General features: G+C 61.2%; 2 protein-coding genes across 5 annotated transcripts in view; one reads left to right on the top strand and one right to left on the bottom strand.

The window, feature by feature from the left end:
- Nucleotides 1–16,200, bottom strand: part of C16H7orf50 (chromosome 16 C7orf50 homolog) — a 105,774-nt gene that overhangs the window by 51,149 nt on the left and 38,425 nt on the right. The window lies entirely within an intron of this gene.
- GPER1 (G protein-coupled estrogen receptor 1) lies at nucleotides 8,868–9,932 on the top strand. The gene has a single exon (XM_068524419.1). The coding sequence runs from the start codon at nucleotides 8,868–8,870 to the stop codon at nucleotides 9,930–9,932; it is 1,065 nt and encodes a 354-aa protein (XP_068380520.1).

The raw sequence follows: 16,200 nt of genomic DNA, 5'->3' as shown, positions 1-16,200 counted from the left end.
GTGTGCCTGAGAACGCCGTTGCAAACGCAGGGCCTGTGCCGAGTCACGCAGCACCTGCAGCCGGGCTGCGGCCCTTCCCGTGGTTGGAGCCGGCCCACCGCCAGCGTTCTGTGGAAACGGTTTCCAGCTCGTCGCCTTCAGTTTCCTCTGAACCACAGCAGCGCTCTCTCCCCGCCTCATCAATTTAGTTAAAGTTTGCGGAGGGGAGACGTGTACGTGGAAACAAAATGATTTCCAGGCCGGGAAGGCTGAGCCCGCGGGCACTGTAACTTCAAGCCCTCCCTCCAGGACTCAGGCCTGAGCAGAGCCCCCTTCCCCAGGGAGAGGCTAGAACTGGTCAGAACTTCTCTGGGTCCAAAGGCGGCGACACCCTGCCTTCAAGCAACGTGGACTCTGGCTGTTCGTTCGCTCCACGAGGGCAGAGGCCCCGATGAAACCCGCAGGATGCACCGACCGGCTGGAAATGGAGAGCCTCGAACCCCATCCTGGAAACCTTGCACCGAACCCTTCTGCGGCGCACACGCTATAGTGGTTCTCAGAATGCGCTCCATCAGCACCGAGGGAGGGGAAGGGGAGTCCTGGGGGAGGGGGGGTCATGGGGGTTCTTGTAGCCCACCCTGCTCCAGTGGGACCCAGCTTGAACCTGCCCGGGATCCACCAATTCCCATGGCCGCCCACCCTCCTCGGGAATCGGGGTGGGACCCAGAAAACTTTTCAGTGAGGTCGCAGGGCATCCCTAACTTAGGGCAGCCCAGGTGCCCCCGGTGAGAGCTGGCTCCCATGACGCGTGTCCACAGCCAGCGAGGACGTCGTAGCCGCGCAAGGTGTCGCGTCCAGGTGTGCACTTGGCTACGCGGCTCTGTCCCCGTGGGCTCTTTAACCTGACCACCTTCCTCTGGGGCCTCGCCAGGCTGGGGGGGCCCAGAAGACGGCCCGCTGGACCTCGCAGCCCCGGCCTGCTGGCGACGCTGTCACTCGCGGCCATCGGCCGGCCAGACTTCCTGGCCACGGCCGACCTGGGCTGTGCCGTCCTCTCCTTTCTGTCCAACACCTGCTACTTCAACACGCAGGACGTGCAGCTGGCGATGCCATTCGCGTTCCTGCCGTGGCGCCCTCTGTCCTGTCCGCAGGGGCTGGCCTGGCGGCCGTCGGGGGCAGCGGCCCTGCTGGGCACGTCTGGGGAGCTCTGCGAAACCACGCTGTGTCAGGCAGACCTGCTGACAGCCTGGCCTTCGTCCTGCCAGCTGGCGTCCAGCGGGCCAGGCGGGCAGCTCCTACCCAGAGGGACGCGGCCTCCGCTCAGCTGGTGGCTTCCAGTCGCCCTGACCACCATCGCCCTCCACCTCCCCTACCACAAGGCTCTCCTCCAGCAGGCCAGGCTCGAGCTGCAGAGGGACGGAGGCTCCCCCAGGGATGAGCCGCTTGGGAACCTCGCGGAGCTGGCCCCGCCTGGGGAGAGCTGTGCAGGCTCCCGGCCGCCCTCCTCCCCATAGCCGTGCGGCTGGGCCCTGCTGAGTGTCGGAGCATCTCTGGCAGAGGTGCAGGCCGGGGAGGCCGGCAACAGCTTCCCCCTGAAGGGGCTCAAGTCGGAGCCCCTGCCCGTGGACATAAGCCACACAGGCCAGCGGGGGACTCTCCCGGCCCTGCAGAAACCCAGAGCGGCGTGCTGAGAGCCAACAGGGATGCCGGGCTGTCCGGAAGGCGCTTACTGAAAACGAGCCTTCTGGCTTTCAACTCAGTTTATGCAAAAGCATGACACCTTAGCTCAAACCAATACTCACACCTGAAGGCTGGTGTGGGGAGTGAGTGCGGGCTGACACCTGACCAGGTGGAAGGTTCTAGCCTGTCTGCTGGCCGACATCTCTCCCCGACCCCAACCAAAGGGCAAGGAAGGAATCTTGAAGATAAAAACATTACTCCAATAACTTTATGGGCTTGTCATACCCTGGCCCTAAACGGTCGTGGCTGGTTGACCTCCAGCTCTGCCAGGAAGCGGGGCCCGCACAGATCTCAGCAAGAACAAATGCTGGTTTTGTCCTTTTACTGTATCATCACTGGGGGTCTGAGGACATCACCCACAGGCACAGCTGTCCAGCACTAAGGCGACGGGTGTGAGCCCGTGGTGACCGTCGCACACCTGTCACGCTGTCCGTGACCCGGCGGACAGCGGGGGCCCGTCACCAGGAGCGCTGGATAGACCGGCAAAAAGCTGTTTCAAAAGCCTCATGTGTTCTATTCGACAGTATGTGCAGAAAGGCTAGTAACACGGGAAACATAGAAATCCAAGGGAGGGTAATTAGTCTTATTCCAAAGCTTACATCCATCGGTCTTACTGCATTTACATCACGGTTTTCTTGGTTGAGCAGAGAACAGGGACGTGCAAAGGAAAGGCATCTTTCTGGCTTTATGAAACCTCTACCTCTGACAGCTTCGTTTTGTTTTTTTTTTTTATTAAGACCTTGCTTTTTTAGTTTTTAGATTCACAACAAAAATGCGAAGAATTTTTAAATTTCGCATTTATCTCCTGCCCCCAAACAGGCACAGCCGTCCCTCTCCGGGTGTCACGACTGATGAACCTGCACTGACACACCTCCACGGCCCCGGTACAGCCTGTACACTGGGGCGCACTGGGTGCTGCCCGCCGCGCAGCTGAGACAGGTGTATAATGACATCTACGACTTCTCTGTCACTTACATATTCATGAAACCTCTACCACGGACCCCGTGCAGCACGCCCACAGGGGACAGAGCTGGGGATCAGGGGTGAGCCGCCCCCCACCCAGACCATCAGCAGGACACGCAGCGTCAGGGCCGACGTGGAAAGGCTGCTTCTTTGTGTGACACATTTACCACCAGATGCTGGACGTGAAATTTTCCTTGTTGAGTGTTTCAGTATCACCGTCGTCCTTACGGAGTACTGACTCTGTTTACCCGGGCGGGCAGGCTATGACCTGAGGACGGGCAGGGTTCTCTGGAGAGCTGTGCTCAGGCTCTGTTAGTCGGGGTCCAGAGCAGCCTCAATACGCGGGTCCATCCTGGGGTCTCCGCGCACTGTCACGACTGCTCACAGACGGTGCGGGGCTAGAACAGGCCGCCTCTGGGGGCTGGGGGGGCGGGGGTGGGTTCAGCCTGTGGCTCCAGGGACGCTCGTGCCCCGCAGGCAGATTCAGCCAGAGTCCAGGGGCTGCTACCCGGACCCGGCCCCTCCCCTCCAGGACCGTGCCCAGCCCTTGTGCCCCCAGCGCCCGGGAAGGGCCCCTCCTGGCCCAGGGGCCGGCACACGGCCTCCACAGCCCACCTCCCTCCAGGCCCACCCGCTGCTCGGCCTGTGGTGCCAACACCTGAGAAGAGCCCTTTCCTAGAGGCCATCCCGTTTTCTATGGTTTGTGGCAGGAGTGCAGGCCAGAAGGGAAAGGACCTCAATCAATCAATTCACAGTAAAAGACGCCAACGGCTTGCCAGTCTTAGAACCAGACGAGGCGACAGTAAGTCCCCGAGTGCGCAGGGCTCCCTGAAGAAACGGCGGCCGAGCCTGGAGGACTTGCTCACACTGCGTTTCTAAGTATGTCGGCTAAAGGAACCATCTTAGGACCCGCCACAAGAATGTAAACTGGTGGCTCTCAAACTTTCTTTTCAGCAGCAGGAGCCTTTCTTTAAACAAAGCCCGAGACGGTCAAAGGGCTGCTCTGGCTGGAGGGGGGGCGGGGCCGACCGCTGGAAGGTCGAGGCCCCCTGTCCCCGTCCCCGCGGCTATGGTCCACTCAGCCCGCATCCTGCACCCCGTCAGGACACACAGAGCCAGAGAAAGAGCTCCAGAGCCAACCAAGAGCTAAGCAAACACACAGGCTCTCTGGCGGCGGGGGGCACCTGACTCCAGGAGAGGGTGTGTGGGATAAAGCGGGACTGACGGGGTGGGAAGCCACCTCCTGGGGCTCCTCGCCCCTCCCAGGACACTGCTGGGGCCACTAACGTGCAGCTGGGACAAGGACCTGGGCCTGCAGCCTGGCCTTCTAGAGCATTCCACCCAGAACCCCCAGGGACGGGACAGCCCCTCCCAGGGCAGACCCCTGTTCCCGTCGCCGTCGGCAGGTCCTTCTCAAAGGCCAAAAGGAAACGTCCAGGAGGCTCCTGGCAACGGCACAGAGGAGCCAGCTGCCCGAGAGTCAACACCAGCCGAGCCCTGGGCCGCTGCCTCGAGTCGTAAATACCGTAAATACCGCGGGGCCGTGCGAGCAATGGGCGCCTGCGCTGGGGCTGGGGAGCAGCAAACCCTTCCCACGACGGGGCTGCCCTCCGGGAAATGGCCGGGCCACGGATACGCCGGCAGCTGTCGGGCACACGCACTTGCACACGCGCGGGACCGGGACTCGTGACACCAACAGGGGCACGACGGCTGTGTCGAGACGCGAGGAGCCCAGCGAGGGGAGCGCCAGACGCGGCTTCCGGCCTGCCCCGCCCCCCAGCCCCGCACAGAGCAGAGCGCTGGGTGAGGCGGGGTAGGGGCGGGCGAGGGGCACCACCCAGCTGCTGATCGGACCAGGTTCCCTCCGCTGATCCAGCTCGGGGATGGACAGGACGATCCCGAGAACTGCACTTCCGCACCAAGAAGAGCGCGTGTCAGGCCGACGGTCAACGTGGGAAGCTCCCGGTGAGGAGAGGGGACCCAGAGGCCCTCAGGCGGGCCGAGTCCCAGCTCCGAGGCCCTGGTGACACTCCTTCTGAGCTCGGTTTTCCCATCAATACAACGGGGATACCACCTCACCTCACGGGGAGCTCACAGAGGATTCCGAGACGGTGGGCGCCACGCTGCCCAGGGCGGAATAAGCGCTCTTTCAAGGCTGGATGTCAAAGTGTACAGACGGGCTTCACGCCGCACGAAAACGTCTACGAGGCCTCTTGGGCCCTGCCCGTGTGAACATCAACTGGGGTTCAGTGGCCTGACACCCCCCAACACCGTGGCCTGGCCCTCACGCTGACCAGCTGCAGGAGGGTTGACAATTACTTATCCACTCGGGGCCACGAGAAGAGTGGGCCCGCGGCCTAGCAGCCCCAACTCGGCCCAGGACCATCGGCCCCAGGTGAGTTTGGGGACACACGGACGAGAGGCGGGGCTGCAGGCCGTGGCTCCCGCCAGGAGGGAGCGGCTGTGCTTCAGCGACGTGACTCGGCTATTTCAGGGTCTGACGTTGTGTTTTAGTCGTTTATTTAACTCAAGGGGAAAAACTGTACTTTCTCATGACTCACTGCTCTCAAGATGGCGTCTCCAGCACTTCCAGTGCTGAAGCCATCTTGCATGTGCAGCTGGCCAGAGCGAGGTCTAAAATCAAATCAGCCCCGTTTATGTGATCACGCCATTCTTTAAAAAGCGAACCTATTAGAAGCACAGCTGGAAAGAACCCTGAACGTTAGTATTTTTCCATAAAAAATTCACCACTGTCTTCTGTGGAACCGTGTCTGAAAGGATGTTAAGTCAGCATCGCTCAAAAAACACCTTCAAGCTCACGTGCACTCAGCTGGGAACAGAGGAGAAGGCTCCGGCACGCCGGCCCCGGGGCTCAGGGAGCCCGCCCTCGCCCCACACCCCCGTCCCACCAGGCGGGGGCTCCCACCGCAGCGGAGTTCAGTCTCACAGCTTCAAACACCAAAGAGGTGAAAAAAGGGACCCCCTGAGGAAGGTAGGAGATGGATTAAAATGCAGTGCTGATGAAAACCACGCAACTCTCGCCGGCGGCCAGGGCACGGAGGGCCTGCAGAGCTCTCAGCCCCGAGCTGAGCGTGTGCGGAGACGCCTGCGGCGGCTGTGCCAGCCTCTCCAGGCCGATGGTGACATCCATCCACCGGCAGGCGGGGCGCACGGTCAGTCGGCCCTGGAAGCCGGGTCAGGCCGGCCCTGCCGGCACCAGGGCAGGCACACAGCGGGAGGGCGGGGGCCGTGGCGGGAAGAGGGGTCTTAGGCAACACCCGCAGGACAGGCACCTCCAGGGGCTTCGGGAGCACAGGGAGGGGGAGCGGAGGCTACACATCTACCCGACTCTGAGCTCACCTGCCGAAAATACCTGCTACTTGTTGGGTTTACATTTCTTCCTACAAGTGTCTTGTGAAACTCCTAGGTGAAATTCTCTATGTATAATTCACATACTACTCTCCGAACTTAGGAAATCTAGTTTTAGTTTTAAAGGCAGTCCATTGCTAAAACAAGCAAGAATATGTAAGCTTCAACAAAGGATGACAGATTTTTATCTAAAAGGTAAGACCCATTTACAATCCCTTCAAACTTAGAAAGAGGTTTGTATCAGTGGGTGAAAAAAAGCTGTTCAACTGGAAACTTCCCTGAAGACGCTTTGGTGGGACTGAGCTCAGTGCCAGAGGGGGAGAAAAAGGCCCAGCAAAAAAGGGGTTACATCCGGACCTGTGGGAGGTGCCCGCCCGCCAGCCGCGGGCCTATAAAGCCTGCCTGCGGCCGCCAGAGGCCAACGAACCTACAACCAACCGGGCTGCCTGCCGAGGACAACGGGCTGGGCTCCGGAGCCTCCACGCTCCTCTCCAGCGTCCCGCGAAGGTCCCGATTCCACCCCCAAGTCCAGAGTCGCTGCCGCCCCCAGCTGTGAGCGCATCCCGGAGGCTGGCGGAGCTGCCCTCCCAGGGACGGGGGACAGGTCTGCTCAGGGGACACACGCGGGTGGCCAGCGGCAGCCGCGCAGGTAAGCGCGACCCAGGCTCTGGGTCTGTGTTCGGGTCAGCGCCGGGACGGAGACGCGCCGGGCAGACGGGGCTGGACGTCCCGGCTGGGTGCAGCACAGACTGGGCACCTTCAGTGAGGGCGGCTCAGCAGGAAGGGTCTTCCCTGACGCTGGCTGAAAACAACGCTAGCTGCGCTCTGTCCTGGTTTGTTCAACAAGCATCTTTCTCACTCCAAGAAGATCGCCAGGGCTCTGACGGCGGCGCGTCACTCACTGCCTCAATGAGGACGCCCGCCAACCCGAGATTAATTTAGTATGTAAAAGATACCTCGTAGATCTGACAAAAATGTGGTTCATTTTTCTAGATCTGGACCAGCAGTGGCAATCTGAAACAAAATGATACCTGACTGTTTTATACTCCCCTTTCTATTTGTAAATTCGTGGCCAACTTTCACGAGGAAAGTGTGTCAGCAGTAAGGTTCATGCTTATCTTTTCATCAGACCACCATGAAAACAGCAGCATTGCTCAAGGACCAAAGACCCATTTACCCGGGAAAGAAGTGACGGCCAACACCTAACGAGCACAGGGGAGGGCAGGTGTGTCTCAAGGGCTCTGCTCGCCTTGGAGTTTCCTGAGAATCGGTCGAAAACTTTCCAAAATCCCCACGTTTAAAGAGCAAAACCAGTACTCTGAGCAGTTTTACAGAGAAATTTAAAAACAGAGGCTTTAAACATCACAGATGGAATCTGAGAACAATGGCACTTATGTGGTTCAAACTGGGATTACCTACCAAAGATGAAGAACACAACACAACTAGTAAAATCCAGTTTATCAACCCCAGTGAAGCAGAGGTTATTGAGCCCTTTTAAAATAACTGACGCCAAGGTCCCGATTCATCTCTTTCCTCCTTTTTTTTAGAAACTCTGTTTTCAAGCAATAGGTCAGTAAGCACCTGCTGCTCTGGCAACTTTGAAAACGATCCCTGGCCACCTCCCAGGTGAGGCAGAAACTCTCCAAGGCGGTCACTAAGGCTCCTCCGCCCCGGCCCTGCTGACGGGGCTGCCCCACAAAGCCGGGGCCACCTTGCCCCTCCCCAGCCGCGATGCCCGAGACCGCAGACCCTGCCCAGGGTGCCCAGGTCAACGCCGCAGAGCCTCTGGGGAGCACGCTGAGCAGAGCCCGTGTCAGGCCGAGCGCGTGAGCGGCCACCGGGGCGAGACGGTCAGAAGCAGAGGTCTGGGAGGGTTGCTCTCCCCAGCCTCCAAGTCGCAGCGTTTCTAGGTTGCAAACAGCAGTAGAGAAATTCATTCGGTTTTACAATCATTTGGCAAAACAGTGAAAAAAATTCAAATCTTATTTCCTAAAACAATGACCACCTTTATTTCTCATGTTCTCTCATTCCATGCTCTGAAAACAGTTCCGTGTTCGGCACCCAAACTTAGGGTTAGCCAAAAATGCTAGACTTCTTTGATCTGTATTATTGTAAGAAAAAAGACTCTGCTCCGCCTCTCACCAAGCGTGCTGGGCCCACTCCCTTCCAGAAAAGGCCGCTTTTCCCCTTCCCGTCTTAGTTCTCTTTCAGCAGCCGCCAAAATAAAACTATTTCGTCTCCTGACCACAACCCTCCTAAGGCTTCCACGCGAACATCCAGCCGTGCTCCCTCCCGAGCTGCGTCCGGCGGGCCTGAGCACGAGTCACCGTCGGCTCCACTCAGACCCAGTGGCCCTGGGAGCCCTCGGGAGAGAACACGGGGCATGTTCTGCGCTTGACTCTCCTGCTCCAGCACAGGGCCGGCCGGCCCTCCAAGCGGAGGGGACACGTCCAGGCCCGCCCCGCGCGCTCGTGTGCTGCACCCGTCCCGCGTCATCCGCAAGCCCTGGAGCTGCCGAGCTTGAATCCTCTGCTCTTGCTTCCCCAGGTGCCCGGGAGTGAGGGGCTCGGGTGTGGCGGGGACACAGCCGCAGACCCAGAGGCCAGGCAGAAGCGCAGGCCAGAGCGCAGGCGCCGACCTCCACCTCTGGTTGCACAAGTGCCCCTGGGACCTGCTCCGCTTTTACAGATGCCTGGCTCACTTCCAAGGGCAGCACCTTTCCTTCTCAAGATGGATCTCCCGTTAAAAACCGGTTTCTGGGAGCCCTGCGGCAAAGCCTGAGAGCCCGGCTGTCCCTCCGGGCGCCCGGCCCCAGCATGGAGACGCCGCCGGGCGCCTGCAACGGCTGCTCCACCGGCCTCGAGCTGCCCCGCACGCTGGCCAACGGCTCGGCCGCGCTCTCGGAGCAGCAGCAGTACGCCATCGGGCTCTTCCTCTCCTGCCTCTACACCATCTTCCTCTTCCCCATCGGCTTCGTGGGCAACCTCCTGATCCTGCTGGTGAATATCCGCTTCCGGGAGAAGATGACCGTCCCCGACCTGTACTTCATCAACCTGGCGGCCGCGGACCTCATCCTGGTGGCGGACTCGCTGATCGAGGTGTTCAACCTGGACGAGCAGTACTACGACATCACCGCGCTCTGCACCTTCATGTCGCTCTTCCTGCAGGTCAACATGTACAGCAGCGTCTTCTTCCTCACCTGGATGAGCTTCGACCGCTACCTGGCCCTGGCCAAGGCCATGCGCTGCGGCCCGTTCCGCACCAAGCCCCGCGCGCGGCTGAGCTGCGGCCTCATCTGGATGGCCTCCGTGTCCGCCACCCTGGTGCCCTTCACCGCCGTGCACCTGCGGCACAGCGAGGACGTCTGCTTCTGCTTCGCCGACGTCAGGGAGGTGCAGTGGCTGGAGGTCACGCTGGGCTTCGTGGTCCCCTTCGCCATCATCGGCCTCTGCTACTCGCTCATCGTCAGGGTCCTGGTGACGGCGCACCGGCACCGTGGCCTTCGCCCGCGGAGGCAGAAGGCGCTGCGCATGATCCTGGCCGTGGTCCTGGTCTTCTTCGTGTGCTGGCTGCCCGAGAACGTCTTCATCAGCGTGCACCTGCTGCAGCGTGCGCCACCCGGGGCCGGGCCCTGCCAGCGGTCCCCCCGCCACGCGCACCCGCTGGCCGGCCACGTGGTCAACCTGGCCGCCTTCTCCAACAGCTGCCTCAACCCCCTGGTCTACAGCTTCCTCGGGGAGACCTTCCGAGACAAGCTGCGGCTCTACCTGGAGCAGAAGACCGGCCTGTCTGCCCTGAACCGCTTCTGCCACACGGCCCTGAAGGCGGTGGTCCCGGACAGCGCCGAGCAGGCCGAGGTGAAGTTCAGCAGCACCGTGTAGGGGGCGGGGAGGGGCGGGGGGGGGGGGGGGTGGGAAGGGCCAGACGCCGTGCCCCGCACCGCCCTAGGGCGCCCTCCCGCTGGTCACTCACACACAGAGCTGTCCATCCATCTGGGTCGTGAGCACGGGGCACGGACCCTGCACACGCTGGATCAGTGGCAGACGCTTCTGACACCCGCCAACGAGAGCAAGAAGGAGGGGGACACTGGGATGAAGTACCCTCGTTTCAAAGCAGACGTGCCAGAAATTTGCCATTTTAGAGGAACAGAACTCACGCAGCTGACGTGAACTGAAGGTGGCAGAACACCTTCCGCGCCTGCGTGTGTGTGTGCGCGTGTGCGTGTGTGCACGTGCGTGCGTGTGCGTGCATGTGTGCGTGTGCGTGCGTGCGTGTGCGCGTGGGTGTGCGTGCGCGTGTGTGTGCGTGTGCATGCGCGCGTGTGTGTGCGTGCGTGTGCGTGTGTGTACCGGGCGCCACGGCTAAGCAGGAGGACGCCGGGCGCCCTGCACCACCCGCCAGCCTGGAGAGGGACGCCTTGGGCGCCTCCTGAAGGGCGGGGTGAACGCAGCGGTAGCAACGGTGACAACGCAGACCCCTCTCGTCAAAACGTAAAAAAGGAAACCTAATGAGTCTGGGAATGTCCAGTCTTTGTCAATAAAGTACAGCCATGCCGATTCTTCAGAATTCTCCACCTGAGCAGTTCCCTGAGGGGCCGGGGGGTGGGGCACTCAGAGCCTCAGCAGCAGAACCACCCCTTCCTCACCGAGAAAAAGCTCCCCAGCGTCTGGAGGCGCCCTCGCTGCCTGGAGGACTCCGGGGACTCCGGCCCAAGCCCCGGGACGGTGCCTGACACGGGTGCCACACGCTCTCTGTGCACCAGGATAATCTCTACTGCAAACACACCACACAGCCTCGCTCTTCTAGGGGCTCTGCAGGGCTGGGCCCACCCGCCCCGCCCAGGGCCCCCTCCTCCCCAGAAGCACAACCAAGACGGGACGCGGCTGGCCTCGCTGGGAGGTCGGTGAACAATGTTTAAGTGACAGGAAGTGAGCCATTTTTAGTTTTAACAGTTCTCGATGAGTGCAAACCTCCGACAGAGAGTATCTGTCCCAAGGAAATACCTGCGTTCAACAAGCGCCGTCCCCAGTGGCTCCAGCCCCACCGAAGCCTCGCCTTCCACACAGACGTGCATCTTACGAGGTGAGAGCTGTTATTAAGTTCCCTGAGCCCGCAAGTCCCCATCGCAGGAGCCCCAGCACTGAGGCCTCCATCACGTGCACGCTTGCTCTCGTCCCCGCCGGGAGGGTGGTGATGGCCGGGACACGGACAGACAGTGTGTTAGTGAACGGGGCCTGTCCCTGACCCTCCAGCAAACCCAGGAGGTGCACGCGTGGCCCCAAGAGTCTGACTTGACCGCTGGAAACCTTAAGCAGTAACGACACAGCCGGGAACCAGGCCCCCTCCCTGTGTGCTCGGCTTCCCCTGGTCTCCGACAGGTAGGAGCAAACCACGCGGAAGCCACGCAAAGCCACCCGGGGTCACAGCCCCGTCCTTCCCCAGAGGTGCTTGACATCAGGATAGCTGGGTGGGAACTGCTGCCGACTGAGGCCCCAAAGTGTTGATCAGGGACGGGGCAGCCCTCACTCCGTGGGCTGGCTGGGTGTTCACAGAACCGCCCCCCGCCGCTGGCTAATCAGAGGCAGCTTCCATCCCGCGGCCCCTGGTTCACCTAGACCACAGAGCAAACCTGTCCTCCTCACACCTGACACACACCCCAGCAAGCACCGAGGCCTCGAGAGCTCTGTAGGCAGAGACACAAGTCAAACAGGCCCCCGCACAGCATCTGCCGCTCAGCTCTGGAAGCCCATTTCCTGATCTGCAAAACCAGCGGCACAACGGCTCCGAGGGCCCGTTGGGGGGAAGACAGGCTGCGGGATCGCTGCAAGGCAGGTACAAGGCAGAGGCCCCGACTTAACCAAAAGGGGTTCTTACTGAACCAGAGCCCCTTCTCACCCGAGACCCCAGAGTCCTGGCTCCGGGGGCAGAGCCACGATCAGCGCCCCCAGCGGGCTCCGAGCACGCACAGCCGCCCGCCGGCTCACACACGTCCTTCTCGGAGCGTTTATCTGAGAGCGGAGGCTGGTTTCATGATTTTTGCTGGAGCAGCACAAGATAAAGTCAAGGCGTTCGATGGCTTTGCTGTTTCCTGGTAACCCCGCTCTCCTGGGCAGTAACGCTCTCCGAACCCCGCCAAGAGCACAGAAGTGGAGAGCAGCCAGCACGGAAGGCACAGTGTCAGCACCGAACGCGACTTCCTAACGTCCTCTGTGCTTAATAACTCACTCCCCCGAGCCTGGGAGGCCCCGAGCCTGGAGGGCCCTGGCGGGAGGGCTGTGCACCCACCCCGTCGGAGGGAAGGCTGGGCCCTAACCTCCCTCTTGGCCGGGGTGTGGGGGCACCTCTGAGATGACCCTAAACCACCATGACCGAGCACATTAGCGAGGGCGCTGCCCTGACGGACGCGGAGACGGGAGGGGGAAGGGCAGGCGGCGAGCACCCGTGGGAGTGGGCGGGAACTGGAGTTCGGGCTTCAGCCCCAGTGTCTGTGGCAGGAACGTGCACGGGGGCGTGTGGTGTGCTGTGCCTGCTGGGCGTGAGCACCTCGGACGCGGACGGGGTGTGTGTGGACACGCTGCCACGGGCGCCTGTACCTTCCCCAGCCCACCCTGCCCAGGCCTGGGCCTCCAGCACCCCTACCCTCACAGGAGGCAGGCGCCTCGGGGTCCTGCACGGGGTGTCCCGCCAGGAGGCGAGAAGCATCAGGACGATGACAGGGTCACATCACCAGGACACAGGGACCCAGCCCAAGGGTTCCCACTGGACGACCTGGGCAGTTTGAGCATCGAGATCATTAGACGGGTAAGTAACCATCAACTACTGAAAAACGAGAATCCACGAGTCCATCTGATAACAAACGTATAAATATCACCTAAATAAACTGAGCAATGAAGTAAATACAAGAACCCACAGGAATGAAGGAAGGACTGAGGGAGGAGTGAGTGACTATACGGGAAGGACCCTGCTCAGAGCAGAGGCCGGCTGACTGGTCCGGCGGAGGGTGCTGGGGGCTTGTCACCCACGACTGTCGCGCAGCCTGGGACAGGCGAGACCCCTGACACGGCTAAAGCAGGGGCACTCGGTGGACCAGGAGCCGGACGCCCGACCGCTTTACCGCGGGGAACAGTGACCAACAGCACACAGACGAGACGGCCCTCGACTCGGGGCTTCCGAGGAGCCCACCCGACGGGAGTCCAGACGCGGACCCCAGGGCAGGCAGGGCATCCCCACGTCCGAATCCGGGATCACAGCCAGAACCTAATGGGGGGGAAGCACCACCAGGTTCAAAGCAGGGACAGGAGGCAGCCTCCACCCACAACGCCACGTCACGAGAGACAAAGGAGGCGGAGGGCTGCTCCCAGTTAAGGGACGGTCGGGACACGAGCAGCTAAACCAGAATGTGGTCCTGGGGAGGACGGCCCCAGGAAGAAAAAACGCTACAAGCGGGGGGTCCGCTGGTGGAAGTGGACCCCCCAGGAGACTAAGGTATCACATGGACGCTCGACTCCCCAAGACCGAGGGCCGCGCTGCCACTGCGGGGACGTGAGGTGATGCCCTCACGCTAAGGGGACACACACAGAGGGAGCACGAGCTCTTTAGGCGGCAAAGCAATTGGGACAAGTGTGTGCAGTGCCAATTCCATGCCGGGGTACACACTCAAAGGGGTCGGAACAGATGCTCCAACAAGTACTTGTGCACGAGTGTCCACGGCAGCTCCCGTCACAGTAGCTGGCGGTGGAAACAACCCAGGTGTTCACCAACAGGTGACTACAACTCGGTCCGTCCACACGGCCCCGTGGCCCCGGGAGGGCATGAAGCACTGACACCTGCTGCAACACGGGGGAGCCCGAACTCACGGTGCTCCGTGAGAACCAGGCAGGAAAGGACCGCGCTGGGTGAGTCCGCTGGCGTGCAACGCCAGAGCTGGCAAGTCCGCAGACAGGAAGCAGGCAGTGGGTGCCCGGCGCCGGGGGACGGGTGGGGAGGGGCTGCAAACGGGGACAGGGTGAGGCACGCGTCTCTCGATAGCGACCCATGACGGCCATACCGCCCTGTGAGCCGCTGAGAACCACTGTGGCTCCCAAGAGGAAAGGGTGCAGGGACAGTAGGTAAGCTGCATCTCAGTGAAGCGGCCCTGGAAAGAGCCGGGCGCAGCACTGGGTCCTCTCCCACAGCTGCCTGCCCTGTGGACGTGCAGCCCTGCAACACGACTCGAAGCCACCATCCGTTTCTGCCCACAAAGGGGAGACAGCCTGCACTGCCTGAAAATGTTACGGTTTAAGCCGTCCGGAATCCGAGAAGCTTCCGCTAACGTGTACTGCAAGTGTTCTCAATAAAGTTCTCTCTTCTTCCTTACTGCCTAGTAATTCAGGTTTTCTTTTCTTTTCCACAGTGGGAAACTAATCATCGGGGATGTCTTTTGATATGTTTTTAAATCAAAAATAAAGGGAAAAAGACTTCAGTAAAAACTATAGCTGAATTTACTAGGTCATGCTCCGGCACTTCATAAAGCCACGGAGGCTGGTTTTGTCCCTATGACGACTCTCTATGGGGCGCCCAGGGACCTGCGGGTTGGCAGTGCGGCCAGCACCCGGGCAGGGCCGGGGGGGCATCCCTCACCCACCGCCTCCCCAGGCACCCCCAGCTCTCTGCGGCACGAAGGAAGGGCGCGAGGGCAGAGGGGCGCGGACCGACCGCCATCTCGCCGGGGCGCTGGCACCGGGGCAGCCTGCTCAGAGCCCCGGGAAATAGGCACGTCCCAGCTACTCCTGTGCCACTTCCCCACCCGCAACTTCCTTTCTGTGATAGAGCGCCTCCTGAGCCGGGGCGCGGCGGCCGCACAGAAGTGCCTCCTCTCCGGCCAGGTGAGGCGTCTGTCTGAACGTCTCCTGCATCAATGGTTATCGCGGAGACCTGCGTGCCGAGCGCCCTTCTGGGGCGTCACCAAGGCCTGTCTGAAGAGGATGTTGGCATTTAGCCTCGCAGCTGGGGGGACTCCAGGGACAGTGGAAGGGGGAAGGAGGAGGGAAGAGCCACCTGCGCCAACCCCGCTCCCCACTGAGTGCCCACCAGCCTTCTGGTCAAAAGTGTCTGAGCCTCTGAGCCCACCTTGCCTGCTGGCACATCCTGCAGGCCCCAGAAGGCCCGCTGCAGCCTGCATCAACCAGCAGGCCCTCAGGGAACGGCTGTGGGCCCGCAAGACAGGGGTTCCGAGGAAGTGGGGGCACCGGCCATCAGAGCAGGACCCGCCCAGGCTCCTCAACACCAGGTGCTGAGGCCGACACAGCACCACGAGGCCTGGAGAGCCCAGAAAAGGCTCCTGCGTCCCAGGACGAGCCACGCGCCCCACGGGCACCTGCTGGAGCCTTTGCCTTCAACGCCCAGTTCAGTGTCGTCAGAAAAGGTCAGCTGCTCTGAGTTCATCTGATTTGTACCACTGTCCAGTGGGCGGGCATCTCACCCGGGAACAAGGGTTTTAAAGGCCAAAGGAACAGCGAACAGAAGTGGACGAAAACCTCCAGACTGTAACTCTAAGCCTTTGTAAGTGGGTGGAATCGATCTAAAACTTCTCACAAGAAATCAGCCGTAGGGAGTCCTGGAGAGTCCAGTCATTAGAAAGGGCGCCGTCCCCGTCTGTCCAGGGGGCTGGTCCCGAGGACAGTGGACATCGGACATGAGGTCTCTGAAGAGGGAGCGGACCCTTCACGCAGAGTCCCTGCTCCCCCACTCCTCCCTCTGCCTGGACCCCACTGCTGCACTCACCCACCTCCTGCTGCCCGAGCTCCGGGAGACAGTGGGCCATACCCTTGTCTGGACAGGGCCCCACACGACGCGGGCCTCCTGCACGGGCTGCGCCCCTACATGGAGGGAGCCTCGGTCCCATGCCGGGCAGCCCCCCCCCGGACACATGTGGGTCCCCCGCCCCCAGGAGGCTCGGGCTCTTCCAGGGAGGCCACAACAAACTCCCACAGCCAACCAGACAGGAGGTGGGCCCCACCCCCTGCTCAGAACATTCAGTCTTCAGCAGACAGGACAGTTTTCTTTGCCGACTCAACAATGTAAACCGCCCAGAAATGAAGAAAATCACAGCAGCCACGGTTCCAGGTCGCTAGTTTCACCCTTCTCAGAGTCAACAGCAGTGGTTCTTGT

This window comes from Eschrichtius robustus, chromosome 16 (genome assembly GCF_028021215.1).
Source record: "Eschrichtius robustus isolate mEscRob2 chromosome 16, mEscRob2.pri, whole genome shotgun sequence".
Lineage (NCBI taxonomy): Eukaryota > Metazoa > Chordata > Mammalia > Artiodactyla > Eschrichtiidae > Eschrichtius > Eschrichtius robustus.
The sequence above is the reverse complement of the archived record's forward strand: the minus strand, read 5'-3'. Positions and strand labels throughout refer to the sequence as shown.